At 34.1% G+C, this 17989-nt stretch overlaps 1 protein-coding gene across 1 annotated transcript in view; it reads right to left on the minus strand.

Annotated features, from left to right (window-relative positions):
- Positions 1-575: 575 nt before the first annotated feature.
- LOC142983999 (uncharacterized) overlaps positions 576-17989 on the minus strand; it is a 45312-nt gene continuing 27898 nt past the window's right edge. Inside the window, exons 2-4 of the mRNA XM_076131261.1 lie at positions 6584-6830; positions 6098-6254; positions 576-652 (exon numbers count right to left, since the gene is read on the minus strand). Coding sequence (XP_075987376.1) covers positions 576-652; positions 6098-6254; positions 6584-6766 — 417 coding nt within the window. The 5' untranslated portion in view covers positions 6767-6830. The remainder of the gene's footprint in view (positions 653-6097; positions 6255-6583; positions 6831-17989) is intronic.

The raw sequence follows: 17989 nt of genomic DNA on the forward strand, positions 1-17989 counted from the left end.
ACAAACGTTAGATAACATTATACCTAATGAGAATATCTTTATGCACTTTGAGACCATTACCGTAATTAACACCGCGTGTTAGGGCCCTTACTCACTATAATTAAACGCGGGAACGGCTAAACGCGCGGTTAGAGTTTAGTATTCAAACGCCTGTTTAACCCTATTTAATTGCGAGGCTTTTGAGGCTGTCGCACAAGCCTCAAAAGCCTGGTAGCTCCTGTAGTTGATATATTGGATAGTCCCTTAAGGTAGCATTGCATAACGATGTCATTTAGAACGGTATTTTTTGAAAAATTAGTCTGTATTTTATTTTAAATACTTTTACTATATCATAATTGACTGTCAGCAATATGGACTTTTAAGTCTGGAAGAAAGTTTTCTTATTATGTAAATAACCATATATCGGGACTATAGAGTTCCAGATTTTTGGAAAGTGTGCGTATGGCCGAAGCCCACACGTAGAGGAACTTTTACATGCTGGTTCGTAACCTGGACGAAACGGAGCCAAAAATCTTTCAAAAAGATTTCAATATTTCAAAACTAATATATATTTTTTATTTATTCTAGCACTTACCTCAGCAGCACACTACTAGCGCCATCTGTCGCCGTGATGAGTAAACCGCTGTAGACGCATAAGCTTCCTTCAGCTTCACTGAAAAGAAGTTAACTAGTGTTTATGATTTACTGAGGAAATTAGCATTTGCATAAATTTACACAATTTCTTTACCGAGAATTAAATATAGTACCTCTTCTGTTTACATGAGTTTACAGCTTGAACCTAGTCTGAACTCTCTGATCTGATATAATTCATGAAGCAAAGCATAGATTATTTGAAAAACTACTTTATTAATAAGCAAACAAATATCAAACTACGTTAAATGGCAGGATAATAAACTCCTCAATTCGCCCAATGTTTTTCCTATTCTTCCTTTTTTCTTTTCGCCGAGTCCATTCAAAGACAATACATATAAAACGCAATTAAATAAGAGCTCATAAAAGCAGCTTTACACAAGAAGTCATTGCAATACAAACTGTCCTAAATAAACAAATAGAGTAGCAGCCAACTCCAACATCCAAGTCTATGCGAGCGCAGAAATTTTACTTTAAAATTTTATAGCCTTGCAAAAGGCATAATTTTTGATATATCGTCGCCGTTATAAAGTATGCGTCGCGTAATTATAAGGATACAGCCTCTTTGGCAGCGGAGGGCGACAAGCGGAGCGATAAAATTGAGTTACGACATCTCCTACTGAACGTCCGCTCCAAATATCTAGAACACTCAATTTTTATTTTCATTTGTTGCGTTTCTATGTACGTTTTTAACTCTTACGCGAACACTGGCCCTTATTCTTTATGCTACAATGCTGTCTGTTGTAATTCTCTTTTATTTATTAGACTAAATGCAAGTTTGGCTTCAGCCAGTTTCTTAAGTCGTTTTAAGTCGGCCATAAATTGCCTGCGGGCATAAGTTTGGCTTATTTTAAAAGAATAATAATATGGCTTGTTTTAGAATGCAATCAAGTTTTTCTTGTTATATGAAAACCTAAATGAGAGGCATCTAAAAGTAAATGAACATGAATTTAATTATTAGAAGAGTTTCGGTAAATTGAGTTATTTTTTCATATAAAGTTTGATGAGTAGTAATACTGCAATCGTTTTTTCAAAGCATGTGAGATTTGATAACATGTTATAGTATTACGGACTTGAAACAAGTATGACAATAAAATGTAAATAGATTCAGTCCCTGGTATAAAAAGTGTACGGGAACGGCTACGTTTCACCGTTAATATATATTTTTGGTATATCATAACAGAGCCGCAAGGCCATGTGTTTAACAATTGTTAAATTGCCAATCTTGCCATATTATAAGAAAGTAATAGTCTTATGAATTAACGTATTACGTATTTTTGTTTCCTTTAATCATATTTGATATTACCTGTGAGAGAGAAAGACGTAACACGGATTAACTACTCCAAGCAAACGCCATGTTAATTGTTCTTTATTTTAGAAAGGCAGTACATGTATGTACAAATTTGTGGTCCGAGAACAAAGAATATCATACACTCCGCAACAACCACATAGCAAAGCAGTATTTTGCATTTTTGGTTTTAAAAAACATAATATAAATTGTGTTGGTGGCCGCTGGCTGTAAATCGAACCAGCCTGGCGTCCGCCCAAATGTTCGCTTGTATAGCCAACCCCGTAACACCCCTTAGGGCGCAGGCATTGGGAACATTAACGCGAGAGCTAACATTTGAAAAACATAGAAAAAGATTTTAATGTTAGTGCGAAAGAGATGGGGAATGTTCGATAGAAGTTTGCGGTTGTTGAATGTAGATGGCGTTGTTTTAATAATATATTTTGATGTCTAATACTCTTTTTAGCGTAATGAGTATTTATTTAATGAAGTAATGTTTTAGACCGGTAAAGTTTATGTTTCGCCACTATGCTTGAAATTATTTGCGACGTAAAGAGCCATAATAATGTTTATTTAATTGAAGCGTTTGTGTGTTCTTTTCCTTTCATATAAGTTTTGATAAGGTAAAAACGTTTTGTTTCCCTTTGTACGTAAAAAAACTAGCTAAAGCAACAAAAGAGCGTTAATTATTGTGACTATTTTCTAATTACCTAAGTTTATGATATTCCTGCAAAAATTTAGAACGACTTTTCGTTTATAACATAGCTTGTTAAAGTTTAAATGGAGATAAAAAAGTGTAGTTATTATCGAATTTAATTTATTTAGTAAAGTAATTTTCAATAGCTACTATTGAACTGAAAAATAATCCAAATACTTAAAACTTATTAGCATAGAAATAAAAAATACCATTACAATATTTCGTTCTCGCAAAAGACACAGTTCTAAAACCTCTATTAAGAAACTATGTCGAGCATTGCCCCCAACATCCAAGGATCTTCCATTGAACTCATGTAATAGTACAATTTAAACTAACTTTAGATATTTTACACCACAAATGCTTGCATTATTTCAAATTCTTTGTAAGACTGACCACCGACTCATGATTTGAAATTCATGTTTCGTTTTACATAAGTAATAATTCGTTTTCAAAAAGTGGAGCAAGCAAACGTAACCTCACGCCTGTTATACCCGAAAGTGTAGGCAGAGGTGAATGAAATATCACGATTCGCAACAATTATTATATTTAAACTATTACGGCGGTCCTGTATGACAAAATGTATATATGTGAATGAAGCCAGGGAAGTTTGTAAGGATCGTACCAAGTGGTTATCTTTGGTTCTACCTACCCCTATGGAAAAAAGAGCGCGATTCTTTGTATGCTTGTTTGTAAAGTGTTACTATTGGTATTACGGGGATGATTCTTCTACAGAAATGAAACAAAGATCGGCCTTTGTTCTAACTACATACTTGTTGAAAACTTTTCATCCACTCAAGTACTGTTTAAAGATCTATAGAATTGTGTAAATTTTCATTAACTTGTTTGGTACTTACTATTTACTTCTCCAGTCATTAAGTAGCTCCATAAAATTGAAGTTCATTTCTTCTCTTCAAATCTGAAAATTGCACGATAAATGTTAGAACTAGAAATAAATCCTGCATTTTTAAAGTTATAGCGATACTTGGGTATAAAAGTAAGGCTTTTGTATAAGTTTTATTAATTATTGTATGTAAAGACTATCCATGTATTCATCAACCAATAGGGTAGTTGACTAGTATTCAAATGAAATATTGTATAATTTACGAAATGTTAAAAATCTAATTTTATAACAGAAAGTAGACAGTTTTAGTTCTTTATCCGTTCGTTCCTTGCCCCCACTCCCATTTCTCAATAAAAAAAATACCTAATAGTACAATTTTAATAATAAGCCTTGTCAACTATCCTATTTAAGATGAAGAAGATCAAAAAGATGACAACGAAGACATGGTTTTTCATCTATCAACCTAATCTATATAAATAAAAATGAATCACCGAAATTCATGTAGGCGCATAACTTTTGAACGTCAACTAAATTGGATATTTATTTTTTGATTTGTTTGTCTGTCGAGACAAGGTTTCTATGGAACCGATGGGATTAGAATCCCACTAGAATAGAATCAACGTGATAAAATAGTCCTATATAGCCAGTCCGGTAGCACCAAATAAACCGGTTCATTAAACAAACAAATAAATACATCTAACGTACAATTACCACGCACTCTGCATAAAAACAAAAATGTAGTAGGATTCTATTATGGACCGAGAATAGGTCCTTGGGGGACACCCGTCGTATATCACACGAAACATGTCGTAAAATCTAATTGAGGAAAAGGGTTACTCTTGTAATACATTGTAGATGTACGATCTTTGATAATATCTTTCATAACAAAGCACTACTAAGTGAACTTTCTCGATTCAAGTATAGTAAAGTAGTTTTTTTGAGTGATCAACTCGATCGAAAGTTGTAGTAAAGTTGAAACTTAAGTGCTGTAAACTTAAAGTCGATTTTTAAAGAGCATTTTATATGTAACTACTTTTCCTGAAATAAGAGAAAATGTAGACATGCTCATAAAGGTATATATAATAAAGAATGTCTGAGAATATACATCGATACTATATAATATTTGGCTTCTGAACTATAAAAAAAACTATCGCTTTAAGCTTAAGAAGTCATTTAAATAAAAGTTAAACCGAATGAGATTATTTAAAATATTCTAATTCTATATATTTTTAAGAAATTGAATAATACTCACATGTATCCCAGGGTGTGGTATTCCATTTAGATATATTCTAGTCGATCTGTAAACATACTTAAAGAAAAATTGACAAACACAACAATATAACATATTTTAAAAAGTATCATCATTAAGAAGTCATTAATAGATGGGCCATTTCATAACATAATACATTTAAATTTAACTTTGTTGTAGAATTGTGTAGACTGGTAAGTGTAAAGAAATGATATTATATGTGTGTTTATTAATTTGGTTAAGAGTGGGTATTGCGTAAACCAAAATTATCTTAAAACTCAATAATAAATAGATTCCTAAAGAATTATCAGCCAATAATTCAAAAGGGATCTTCAAACAAAAAGGGAAACGAAACAAAAGGCCTACAAGAATTTAATCAAGTTAATACAAAATTAAAGAACGCTCACTAATCAATCCCAGAGGGAAAAGGAAAAAGAAAAATCAAACGGTATTCTATTATCTATCATGAAACATTATTATTTATGTGCGTCGAGTGCCAAGCCCCTTTCAGATCAAGGAGGCCGACAATACGCAGATAGGTTCTCGCTACACCAAATCGAATATGTTAATACGACCGAGACTCGAGACACAGTCCAGACGAAATTCCCAGACCAATGATGTCACTCTTTGATTAAGATCGATCATACGATTTTTGCCTAAAAATCAGCCTATTTTTATGTCTAATTGGGTTCGAATGGCGGAGTCTAGACGGAATATTATAGCTATTTAGTGTCGTGGACATTACTGGGGCGTAATGTTGTGACCCATTTATGCTGTAATAAAAACACAGGTCCTTGTTTTCTAAGAGTTGGGGAAGTTTGAGACATTAGTCAAAATGTTCCCTCCGTTAGGTGTGGTTAATTAGCTTGAGGTATCTTGACCTCTTATAATTCAAACTTTGGACATTTGGTGCCTGTTTTAGTTTTATCTGTTATATTTTCTAGGTTTGTTATTTTCTTTACTTTATACTTGGTGTCTAGCTTCTAATGGTAAGTTTTTCGAATTTTGCTATCTTTTTACGCACCCTATCCCGTAGTTATACATATATATTAAAGGTAAGTTGGGTAGATTTGTCTTAAACGCAATAATGAAAATGAAAAGAAATGAAATTAAAATTATTGCAAAAGATTATCAACAATGTTATGGTTGACTGGTGTATAGGTGTGTAGGAGTGAGTAGCACATGTTTGTTACGTATTTTAGCTAATGTTTTATATAATGTGTTTGTAGTGTGTCAAAGAAGGATTGTTTTTGCGGCACGTGTGTTGCAAAGAACAGTGTTTGCATGCCTATATCTGAGTTGTTTTCTATGTTATTGTTCGTTTGATATTTTGTATCTCAGTGTCATCCTTATCATCATCATTACCGGTGTTCGTGTGGTGTGTATGTGTACCTCTATGTGCTATGGCAATGATCTCTCTCATCGCGTGTTCGCCGTCTGTGTCGTGGTGGCGCGGCGGCGGCCGGGGGTCGGCGGCTCGCGCCAGTATCTGCCGCACCACGTCGCGAGGCGGCGCCCCCAGTGGCGTCGGTCGCGCCGAGAGCCCCAGCTGGAACAACCAACATATTATAAACTGTCCTTAAGCAATTTGACTGAATGGTATCGGATTTGCAGTCGAAAGGTTGAAGATTTGATGTCCACTTGATGCGTAACATAAATCAATTTCTTGTGTTTTACATTTGTAACTATTTTACCAGCCAGTAAACGAACAGTGGATTAAGAAGACGCTTGGTTCTGTCATTCCACTAGTGATTGCCGCTGCTGTCTGAGCGTCTCCTCGTCTCGTATGTTGTCAACGATTGTCAAGACATGTCAAAGGTCTTCTGGCAGCGTGAACAACTTCGACACTTACTATACGAATTTGCATTCTTCACTCACCTTGGCTAATATCTGTAACTTGATGCGCTCTAAGCGCTGTGGGTCCGCGGGGTGCGGCGTGTGGGGTGAGTGGGGTGAGTGGGGGGAGTGGGGGGCGTGTGCGCGGTGCGCGTGCGCGGTGGAGGCGGTCGCTCGGCACGGCGCGAGCGCGAGCGCCGCACACACGACGAGCCAGGCGCGCATGGGCGCCTAGCCGCGGCGCCTCACCCGGCGCCATCGAAGCCGCGCCAGCGCGACATCTCCGAGCCTGATAACAACAAACAATCAAAATTAATGAAAATAACAGAAAAATATCTTAACGGCGAAGTTCTAAAAGATCAAGTCGAAATATGGCAGTCATACACCGTAAAGTCTATTAGAGAAGTCTGTCTAAATGTGAAGGTAGATCTAAGAATAAACAAGAATAATTAGATAGAATTCATACTGTCCTGCAGATCACAAAATTACGTCAATCTGCGCAAGCAAATAGTTAGCCTCTCATTCTGTACACTCTATACTAACAAAGATAATATAATAACTACGTATTTTGGATACTAACGTCACTTGACACGAAAGCTGGACATTAACGTGTGTCAAAAAAAAAATTCGTTCTGAAAATTTGTTCTATAAAATTTAATTTTATTGGCAATAGTTGTGTATAAACTAATTTCAAATATAATATTATGTAGTAGATAACATACAAATCATGTCACATATTATTCTCATAAATAATAATTATAGCCTACGTTAAGTCGCATTAGTAAAAATATAAATACATCAAAAATACAAAATATTTCATTACAAAAAAATCTGCCGCTATTTCTTTTGCATCTGTTAAAGCAGACAAAGGAAACAATACCTATACAGCCTCGTCTTCCTAAAATATTCAGTACGGATTATTTAAATAAGTTAAAAATAGAAAACATATTTTATTTCGAAATTCGAATTTTGAATTGGCCCTAACTGCCACCAAATAATAATAATATATTTTTTTAAATTTTATTTTTTTATTGTTTGGTGGAAAACGGCGCCATTGAAGCACATAGTTCTTGCAAAAATCCGCTAGTGGCGCTGATCAATTTTTCATACAAAATTTCTCGATAGCTAGTCGGTAGTCGATACTCTATAGTTGTACAGAATCGCGCTACTGTAGACTGGATTATGGCATTATGTTCCGATTTTGAAAGTCTATAAAAATAAATACATATGCTACTTCATACTATCTACAAATTTAATGTAAAAGCATCATTACTGTACATATTTAATGCTAATGAATAAATGAAGATATTACTAATGTATAAAGCGACTTTAGTTTTAGATTTTTGCGACCCATAAGCAATAATTTTGTATATCTAATGCCATTTGGCAACTGACATACAATTTTGGTTGAAATTAAACTTTTATGCACGTTCTTAGCAAATTAATTTAGTTTGGTTATTTATACCTAATGGCATAGAAAAACTTCCACGTTCCGCCGTACAAATAAATAAATATTTTGAACAATTCACACATGGTCAACTGATTCCAAACTAAGCAGAGCTTGTACTATGGTAACCAGACAACTGATAAACATACTTATATACTTCTAAATACATACTTATATAGATAAACTAGCTGACCCGCGCAACTTCGCTTGCGTCACATAAGAGAATCATAATTTTCCCCGTTTTTGTAACATTTTTCACACTGGTACTCTGCTCCTATTGGTCGTAGCATGATGATATATAGCCTTCCTCGATAAATGGGCTATCTAACACTGGAAGAATTTTTCAAATCGGACCAGTAGTTCCCGAGATTAGCGCGTTCAAACAAACAATCAAACAAACAAACTCTTCAGCTTTATAATATTAGTATAGATTAACATCCAACAAAGTTCTTTACTTTAATTCCTTCGTTAATTTTAATGAGTCACAGTACTATTTAAAAATGTATCTAATAATTATAGGGTGTTTTAAAGCAACCCTCAATAATTATTGACAAGAGTTAAAAGTTCTTAAAACTAGGTCAGATGTCAAATCGATGAATTCATTAAAGTAATAGAAAAGTTTTAAATGTCTGACTGCAAGATGTTTCATTACTGTTTTAATGTTCTTTTGATAGATGCGATGTTATCAATGTAACTTGCAAAGATTAAGTGCAGTGTTGGGGACACTTTCTGTTTTCATGACTATGATAATAACATGGCTATGGTAAATGAACATTTATCATAGTCATGTCATTATTTTTATCTTGCTAAGTTAATATGAGAACTCATATTAACTTAACAAGAATTGACTATCCCCCGGTTTCTGAGGTACAATTAGCGGTAGTTTATCTATTCAATAGCGTTGAAACTCATATAAAAAACGCAATTGAATAGATAAACCACCGCTAAATGTACTCAGAAACCGGAGGTTAAACTGACTAAAGATATTTAAAAACATAGGCTGTTATAAATAGATTTTGGTCGCATGTTTTAGTATTTAATATACTTTTGAACAATGCAGAGCATCAGCTCCAGAATTGAGCCCTTAAGCCTCGCATTTATTCTTTGCTTCTTTACGCAAAAAAATTAAGAATATTTTTTATCGATATCAATACTGAACGACTATACAAAAAGCAATGGTCAACCAAAGTATTAATTTATATCAAATAACCTATATAAAACGAAACGAACGCCCATCCAAATCCAAACCTAGCAATCACACGCTTAACATCAGCTGCTAATCTAGTAATCTGCGAGAGCAAACGTATCATCAAATGTACCTGTGCCATTGTTTCAAGGTTACAAATAAAGCACGTTCCCAATTAAGTTATGAAGTGAAAGTGGGTAAGCAGAGAATTAGGCCATCAATTACTTCCAGTTGATTTATCGACGGTATTATATCAAGGACACCGGGAATAAGGGTAGGGTGACACCCTTAAGGGGTTGGTTTAAGTTATAAGTGACGGCGATTTGATACTGACAATATTTTTTAGGGATATACTTCAACGATTTTTTAAATATGCTTTTTTTAATTTGCCTGTTTCTCTATCTCATTTTTGAGCAAAGGCCTTTCCCTGCATTTTTTATACGAATTATTTAAAAAAGGGACTGCTTAAAAAACAAAGCTTATAAGCTAATTTGATTGACATTTGTTATTAATTTCACTCATGTTTATTTTAAAATAAGCCTAAAACTTTTATATGCATAAAGTATGCCCACTATATAATATGTTACACATATACGCAGTTTCTTATTACTATTTACAAAAAGTACGGGATTCAATTACCACGTACCGGGCATGACACCAAACCCTACGATTGTAAAATATTAAAACTCAAATAAGAAAATTTCAACACCACTTTCCCCGACTGGCAAATGGTATCCGAGACCTCGTGATTATTAGTTATAGACCATTTCCTAAGACTATAGAAGCAGTTATCATAAAGTCCCAAGAAAGTTTAAACTCATTTGTCAATTTTAGTACATAATTATTATTTTATTTAATCGCTCTCCGCCTATAACTCGCGGCGTTCCCAATATTTTACGAGCAACACTCACGTCAACTTTTACCTCGGTACCGTTTAACTCCAGTTTAGTTCCCGGCCCGACACTTTTTAGTGCTGTTACCGTACTTTCCTGAATACAACTACATACATAAAATGGGTTCTATAACTTCATGGGGAGATTTTGGAACGATATTTTATAGTATATAAATTGTAGTATTACTATTTTAAAAGATTTATATATTAGTGGGTAGACATGTCTATAATTATATTAATACCAATTAATTAAATTAGTCTGTAAAGTATATTATGATATTATACATACATAAAATCACGCCTTTCTACCGTGAAGGCAGGCAGAGGCCAAAGAACACTACTACGATTGGTACAAAATCTTTTGCACAAGCATATACACATTTGTTACCCTATTATAAGATAAGATAAGATAAGATAATATTTTATTTTGCAAATATGGGTACAAAATATGTTACAGATGTTAGGTACTTAAATATTTAACATTGTTCAGCCATATTTAACCTAGAGGTATGCAAAAATTATACCAAAAATATTATATTTACAGAAATTCAAAACAATAAGTAAAGTTATTATTATTGTTATTAAGATTCTAAACAATGACGAAGGAATTCATGCAACGCGTTTACACCCTTTAGGGCGAGAGTTCATTGACCTAATCATGTTGGGTTCCTAATTTCAGTGAACCGTAATAATATGTCACATACTTCTTCAAGAATGTCTATACTGTACGACAAAAAGTATTTTCCTAATTCGTTTTTTATTCAACACTAGCGGCCCGTCCCAGCTTCACCCGACTTCACCCGGCTTATAAAAATATTTACACGTAAGCTTGAATCACATTATCTATTAAAAAAAACACATACACAAATTCCATTGCGTAGTTATAAACATCTAAGTATTCATAAAGACAGTTAGCGTTAGTCTCATGGTTTATTAAACAACCGCTATCCAGCAATTATCCGTAAGTGGTTAAACAAGCCTTAAAAGTTATTAAGCGTGTTAGTCATCAATTTAAACCACCCCTCTCTGCCACACCCTTCAGGTGTAAAGTTTTGAATTTTATTGCCAAGTGCCAAGGTTAAACAGTATTCAGTTTGCTTTTATATAACTTACTTGAAACATTATGTTCTTTGTAATGATATTTTCAGTGCTAAGATGTAATATTACGTTTGGAGGACTTTTGACTAACGTTTTTATTAACTAACTAGTAATATTGTATTGTAATATTTACAATACAATCAAAAATCTAAAAATGAAAAATATTTTATTGACATAAAATCTGTTACAATATCCACACATTGTCCTGACATCTATGCTAGCCGAAGATGTGTTACAGATGCCAGTGTCTTCAGCCCTTATTTAAGAACATGTTACAAACTAATAGAAAACAAGTATACAGATAAAAAAGGCCTAACTCTCGCTCATTATGGGAGGAGACCCAGAAGTGGTCGAGTGAAGGGTTGTATTTTTTATTTTTAATTTTGTGAGAGATTATAACCTTCAACCTCGGTCTACCTCTATGTGTACAATATATGATATCGTCCATACGCTACCTTTAATAAAAATAAAGTCACCATGCCTGTTGCAACTGTCTGTTCCTCATAAATTCAATATCTACTGAACCAATTTGCATGCGTTATTACCAATACACAGATAATTTCTGGAAAGGGGGTTGTAGTGTAGTGTATAAATTGTATCATTATATTCTAATTCAACAGCTCTTAAGGGCGATCTAATTAACGTTAAAGTCTTATTTGTTATCCGACATTGGTTTAAATCAGATGGACCAAAAGAACAATATCTAAAAGGGTCAAAGAACATACCGCAGCTGCCAACAAATCCGCGATAACTGAGCACTTATTGGAAGCAGGAACCAATCACTAAATAGAATGATCTACATTAGCCTCAGGTCCTCTTCACCGATCGTCAATATTATTCCGGGGTAATACTTGATGCGGTTAAATTCAACAAAATACTAATTTCAACCGGGAACATGGTTACTACTTATCATCAATATGAAATCATATTTGAAAAAAGTGCAACCGTCACTAGCATTACATAACGCAACAACAATGTAAAGATGGTCTAACGTTGCAGTCCCGTCAATTCCGAACAATTAAAAATAGTGAAAACCAAGTGAGGGTAGGCGTAGAAACTCACGCTACTAGGAGATGACACTTAACATCTACATCAGTTAGCTCGTGACTACGGTCGATATAATTCGATCGAAACGTCGTGTTATCAATAAGATAATCATAACCTTTAATTTTTAATTGCATTTATTCGTTGTATTATAATTCTATTATAATATAAGTGTTTAAAATTGTTACTAGTGTATTAACTCAGTGCATATTTGCTGAAACCGGAGCGAGCTGCTAGTGAAGGTATGTTTATAAGATTTTATTTGTATTTATTATGAAAGATTCCTCTGTGACGCGGTCGGTAATGTATCCGATTGCTGAACTCAAGTTCGTTGCTGAATTCTCAATAGTAGCCCGGAGATTTTCTGGAGAACAGTAATCGAAGTCTCAGCTGGCTATTAGCTTGCACCCCTACCCTTAAGATAAGCCAGGAGTTTCGTAACGTGCCTGACATATGGCAATAGGCTCGCCCCCTATTACATGGGATTAACATTGTTAATTAATGGCGAAAAGGGTGTGTATTATTAACCTCTGCCTACCCCTTTGGGTATAACAGGCGTGATATTAAGCATGTACTATGTAAGCACATATCGGTTATAACAAGACACGAAATATAGCAAAATTCGCGATATCTGCCCTTGTTGCTAAGGGTTGTCGAATCATTCCCCGCGATTGAACCGTCGACCTTTTGTTATTATGTATGGAATATGTGAAATGAATGAATGATGTATGTATGAATTGAATGGGTTCTTTGAGCTTTGTTGTTGAAAAGATTGGCAAGGAAGGTTGGTTGGTAACAGGTTGCTTTAATTAGAGCTAAGTTTCTTTATATTAGAACATTATTTTATTATTTATAATTATCAGCCCATATTGTCCCACTGCAGGGCAGAGGCCTCCCTTCCCTCTTTCCATCTATCTCTGTTTTAAGCTATTTGGTAATATTAGAATAATATTAGAACATTATGCTAGAGTTATTTTTTATGTAGTTTTCTTTGAAAGGTAGGAAAGGATGATGATGAAGACTGGTTCTACCACAGTTAGGCTTAGATTTGCGTTAAGCCGACGTCCGTGCGGTCCCATACAAAATTGCTCCGTTGTCTTCACCCACCTCACTCCATAGATGGGTGACCACATAGCAGTATTTAAACTGGGTGTCTCCGTGATTCGGAGGGCACGTTAAAAGTCGGTCCCAGTAGTTATCTACGACGATAACAGTCGTTGAGCCATGTCAAAGGCCTTCGGGCGGCTTGAACAACTTTGACGCTAGGTTGACCACTAACCATACGATAAGAAGAAGACCCACCTAAGTGCACTTAACGCTTGTTCACGTATAATAATTTCATTATTCTACTAAAAAAACTATTAGAATGGTGCCCGACAAGAGTAAATTATTTTATACTAGCTGACCCGCGCAACTTCGCTTGCGTCCAATAAGAGAGAATGGGTGAAATTTTTCCCCGTTTTTGTAACATTGATTACTGGTACTCTGCTCCTTTTGGTCGTAGCGTGATGATATATGGCCTATGTCCTTTCTCGGGTTTCAAAATATCTCCATACCAAATTTCATGCAAATTGCTTCAGTAGTTTAGGCGTGATTGAGTAGCAGACAGATAGTCAGACAGACAGACAGAGTTACTTTCGCATTTATAATATTAGTATGGATTTTTTACGAGTATATACTGTAACCGTTTATACCGCAAAAATTAATATCGCTATCAACCAGATATATTTCAGGGGAAAACAACTTACATTGTTGCAAGGTGACAATAAACCACACAATATTTACAACCTCTGTAATTTGAAATAAAAGTGCTCACTTTAAAATTACGTCATTATTTTGTAAACTACCTTTTATCTGCAATTTTGTACCAGTAAAGAAGTTTCTAGAAGTATAACCTACGGTATTACATTCAGAAATATTTACCATTTTTATGATTGAATGTTATATGAAAATCAGTTTGGAGGTTTCAGAGATATGCTCCTATTAACAAACAAACTACCTTCCATTTTGAAAGTATTTTTTTATAGATACATACATAAAATCATGCCTCGTTCCCATAGGGGTATTCAGAGACCAAAAAACGCTACTTGGTATGATTATATTAGATTTATTAAAGGTAAAGGTACATAGATATAATTATAATATAATAATGTTGTCCCCGAAATTGTAGGCCGAAGTGTAGAAAAACGCTCCGCCATTAAGAATGTTAGTCTCATGTGATATGGGGCGGGCCTATTATCATATACGCGTTACCTATCTCCGGGCTACCATATACATATATATTATTTGACTTATAAGAAAAATCCTTTAGAACTTTGTCCCATCTAGGAATCAAACTCGAGACCTCGCGGCGCAGATTACAGAAGCAGTCTTGGTATATATTTATCTAAAATTTATACAATACTAAAAATCTCTCACCCATTCTCTCTCTAACTCCGCTATTTGACAAAAGCATTATGATCCTCGCCTGTACAGTAAATACTATAATATTATATTTTTACGATTATTCCGACGATTATGACGTCATTATCCGCTACGATTATGTCTTCGAACGTGTCTCAGACTGCTCTAAGGGATGAAACATCCCTTCGTGTTGGCTCTTGCATAGTAATTAACATAAAAAACTAATATTGGGAGGTCATGAGCTTTTCAACCTTATTTTTGTTTACATTTGCTATCTTGTGTGTTGAACCGGTCGTGTTTCTTGCTGTCTCTTTTCACGTGTAGTAGGTTTCGGTAAAATATCACGAGGGTTTTAAGTACTTGTAAAAGAGTGTAGTCAATAAATAGTCTTTGAAATTGTATCATTTCCCAAAGGTGCATAGAACTAGCAGTTAAAGAAAGTTGTCTTAAACGTGGTCACTGAAATGTGCGGTTTGAAAACTTTTTTTAAGTAAATGGAAATCACAATTTTATTAAAGGATTTAACCTTGTAAGCAAGTAGATGAAAATTACAATCAATTGTTTATACGTTTGAACTCTCGAGCAAAATTACAGATTTACGAAAAACTTAAACAACTTTCGACTCATCAAAGTATCAATCGATATTATTTACTGAAAAGTTGGTTTTCACAATTTTATCTGCCTGCGTTTCAATTCCGCTCATACCTCCCTATAACACCATCTCGGACTGCCAGAAGAAAGAATAATTTGTTACAAATTTTAATATTGAAATTCTCCAAGCATTTTTTCTTTATGTATCTTTGCTAATATACGTAACTAAATATATCTTCAATATATAACATTTAGTACAACAACAGCAGTTGTACAAGATATATGTACTAACTTGTGTGTGCACATAATTCTTGCAGGTAGAGCAATGAGAGCGCAAACTGGGGCACTGTCCCTTACATGCAAATATTTAGAGGTAGCGATCGGAAAATTTAAAGAAAGTTTTGAAATATTTTCACTGTTGTGCTGCTAAGTTATTAGCTTGCACAATGGTGCAAATTATTTGATACGTAATCTTTAATTATGTAATCTATGTTATAACGACATAGTTTACAGAGGTTTAAATGTCTAAATAACCTATTAGTTACTGTGTAATGGTTTCTTTAGGATTGAAGTAGTGTACATAAAAAAATAGCTTAAGTTTACTTTTTAAAGGGGTTGCATTAAACATAAAGTTTAAAAGTTAGATTTAAAATATATGTAAAATGGATTTAATGCCTACAGAACTATAATTTAGTCTGAGACAATATTTTAACACTATGATTCTTAACGCTTTTCTAGAATTTTCAGTCTCGAAAATGGTTACAATGAGTAATCAATAAAGTCTTACCTCGTGTAAAAACCGGAGACAAATATCAAAACCACTCCAATAAAATACTTATTTTTTTCAAAAAGACAAAAAAGACTTAGGTTTGAAAAGACTCAAACAAGCCTTAAGGTCTTCTGAGGTCTGTAAGAGACAAAAATAAGAGTACGACTGAAGTTCTAACGAGTAGAGCCTCCTTTATATAGAGCCTACGCGTTGCTTATAATAATGTTCAGTAAACGATTTTGATATGTGAGCCTGAGATGTACCGAGAGGTAGAGATACTAGATGTGGCATCGACACAGTTTTGAGTTGTAAGAGAATTGTACGTACAGTAGCTGTTGATAGGTATAGCACGATTTTTTTTGTAAAATACGAGATGAAGGAAAGAGTATTTGGAGATAAGATTAGAGTAGTTTATTATGCTACTTTTGTAATTAAATTATGATTATTCAATAGTGGAGTGACTGCAGTTTAGTTGATGTTGCGGTTTTGATATGGCGTGAATAAATTCAAAAAGTAACAAAAAATCTGTTTGATTTGGTGTTTGTAACATAATATGAATGTTAACGCATGAATAAAATATAAGTGCATTGTAATTTCTTACTTAAAACCAAAACAAACTTAATTGATCATTTCAAATTATAACCCTGTCTTACAAAACCTTTTGTTTTTCTAAATTGTGATCATAACCTTTGCAGTAATAACCTTACCTAATAACTGAAGTTATTTGTTTAAAAGACACAATTTAATGGAATCACAATAACGCTCTCTCGTAGACACGAACTACGCTCACTACCTCTTTTCTAACACATCTAGTAATCTCTCTAGATCAATGTAAAGGGTGCCCGTGGGCGATACCTATTAAAAGTCCAATACCTTCGGCATTATAACGATATATCATACATACATACAAAACTAAACAACTGGGACGTCTGTGCGTTGAAAAAAATGTTTACACATATTATTTTTGGAACAAATTGTTCTGTCGAAGTAATTTTAGATAATATATTAAACGATTTTCTGGGTCAGTGTGTGGAATGACGTCTATGAAGCGTCTGGAACTTTGAATAGGTAAGAAACGGTATAATAAAGTTTTTTTTAGTCCCTTTAACTTATACAGACTTAAAAAAAAGACAAAAAGGGGTATAATGTTCAAAATGTCTTGAAACAAACCACACAAATGTTTTACTTTGTATGGGAATTGAACTCACAACCCCCTCGTGAAAATACGTGCTCGTCCTGATTTTAAGCGCTCTTATAATGGCTATCACGCCAAAAATACTTTGTTTTATGCAAGCGGGATTATCGTTTAAAATAGAAAATCAGTTTGACTGTATGAAGCTAAGTCAGAATAATAAAAAAGAAACATTTAAAAAATTAATAAATATTAGATTTACGTGACAAATGTGGATCAATTCGCGAAAATATAGTTGTGAGTAGATAGATTTGTGAGAAAAGCTACAATGCTTATAAGAACAGTTGAAAGCCTCATAGAAACTGCATAGCTAGTAAGACATACGACCGGAAACAAGCTAGTCTTGGTAATAATCCAGACCTAACAAATTTAAATTAATAGTAAAAAGTTGGAGAAACTTGTAAAACTGGGGCAGGCATAGATATATTGAAGTTACTTGTCAAATGTGAGGTCGTTTGTATTTGTCCAGGGTTCGATTCTGTTCTCGGATCTTATGTGGAAAGCTGATTTGACAGTTTAGTTGTAAAACTCGCCGATCGCTTATAGTCTAGAATAGTCTAGCGGCTAGACTATTCTAGAGTAGGCACTGAAATAGGCAAGAGTCTAGCCTATTACAGCGGTTTCGGGTTCAGTTTTGAGAAAAAGGTGGATAGCCTTTTGATTAACTCGGAAAAGAAAAATGTAGGTGTAAAATTTAAAAGTATTTAATGTCTTAGCTTTGCCGTGAAAAAGTCACACACAGATTGAATTTCATATTTATAAAATTAGTATGAATTGGGTTTGATTTAAAAACAATGCAGATTGTATTCACATTTACTAAAAATCT

The sequence above is a fragment of the Anticarsia gemmatalis genome, chromosome 25, assembly GCF_050436995.1.
Source record: "Anticarsia gemmatalis isolate Benzon Research Colony breed Stoneville strain chromosome 25, ilAntGemm2 primary, whole genome shotgun sequence".
In the NCBI taxonomy this organism is placed as follows: domain Eukaryota; kingdom Metazoa; phylum Arthropoda; class Insecta; order Lepidoptera; family Erebidae; genus Anticarsia; species Anticarsia gemmatalis.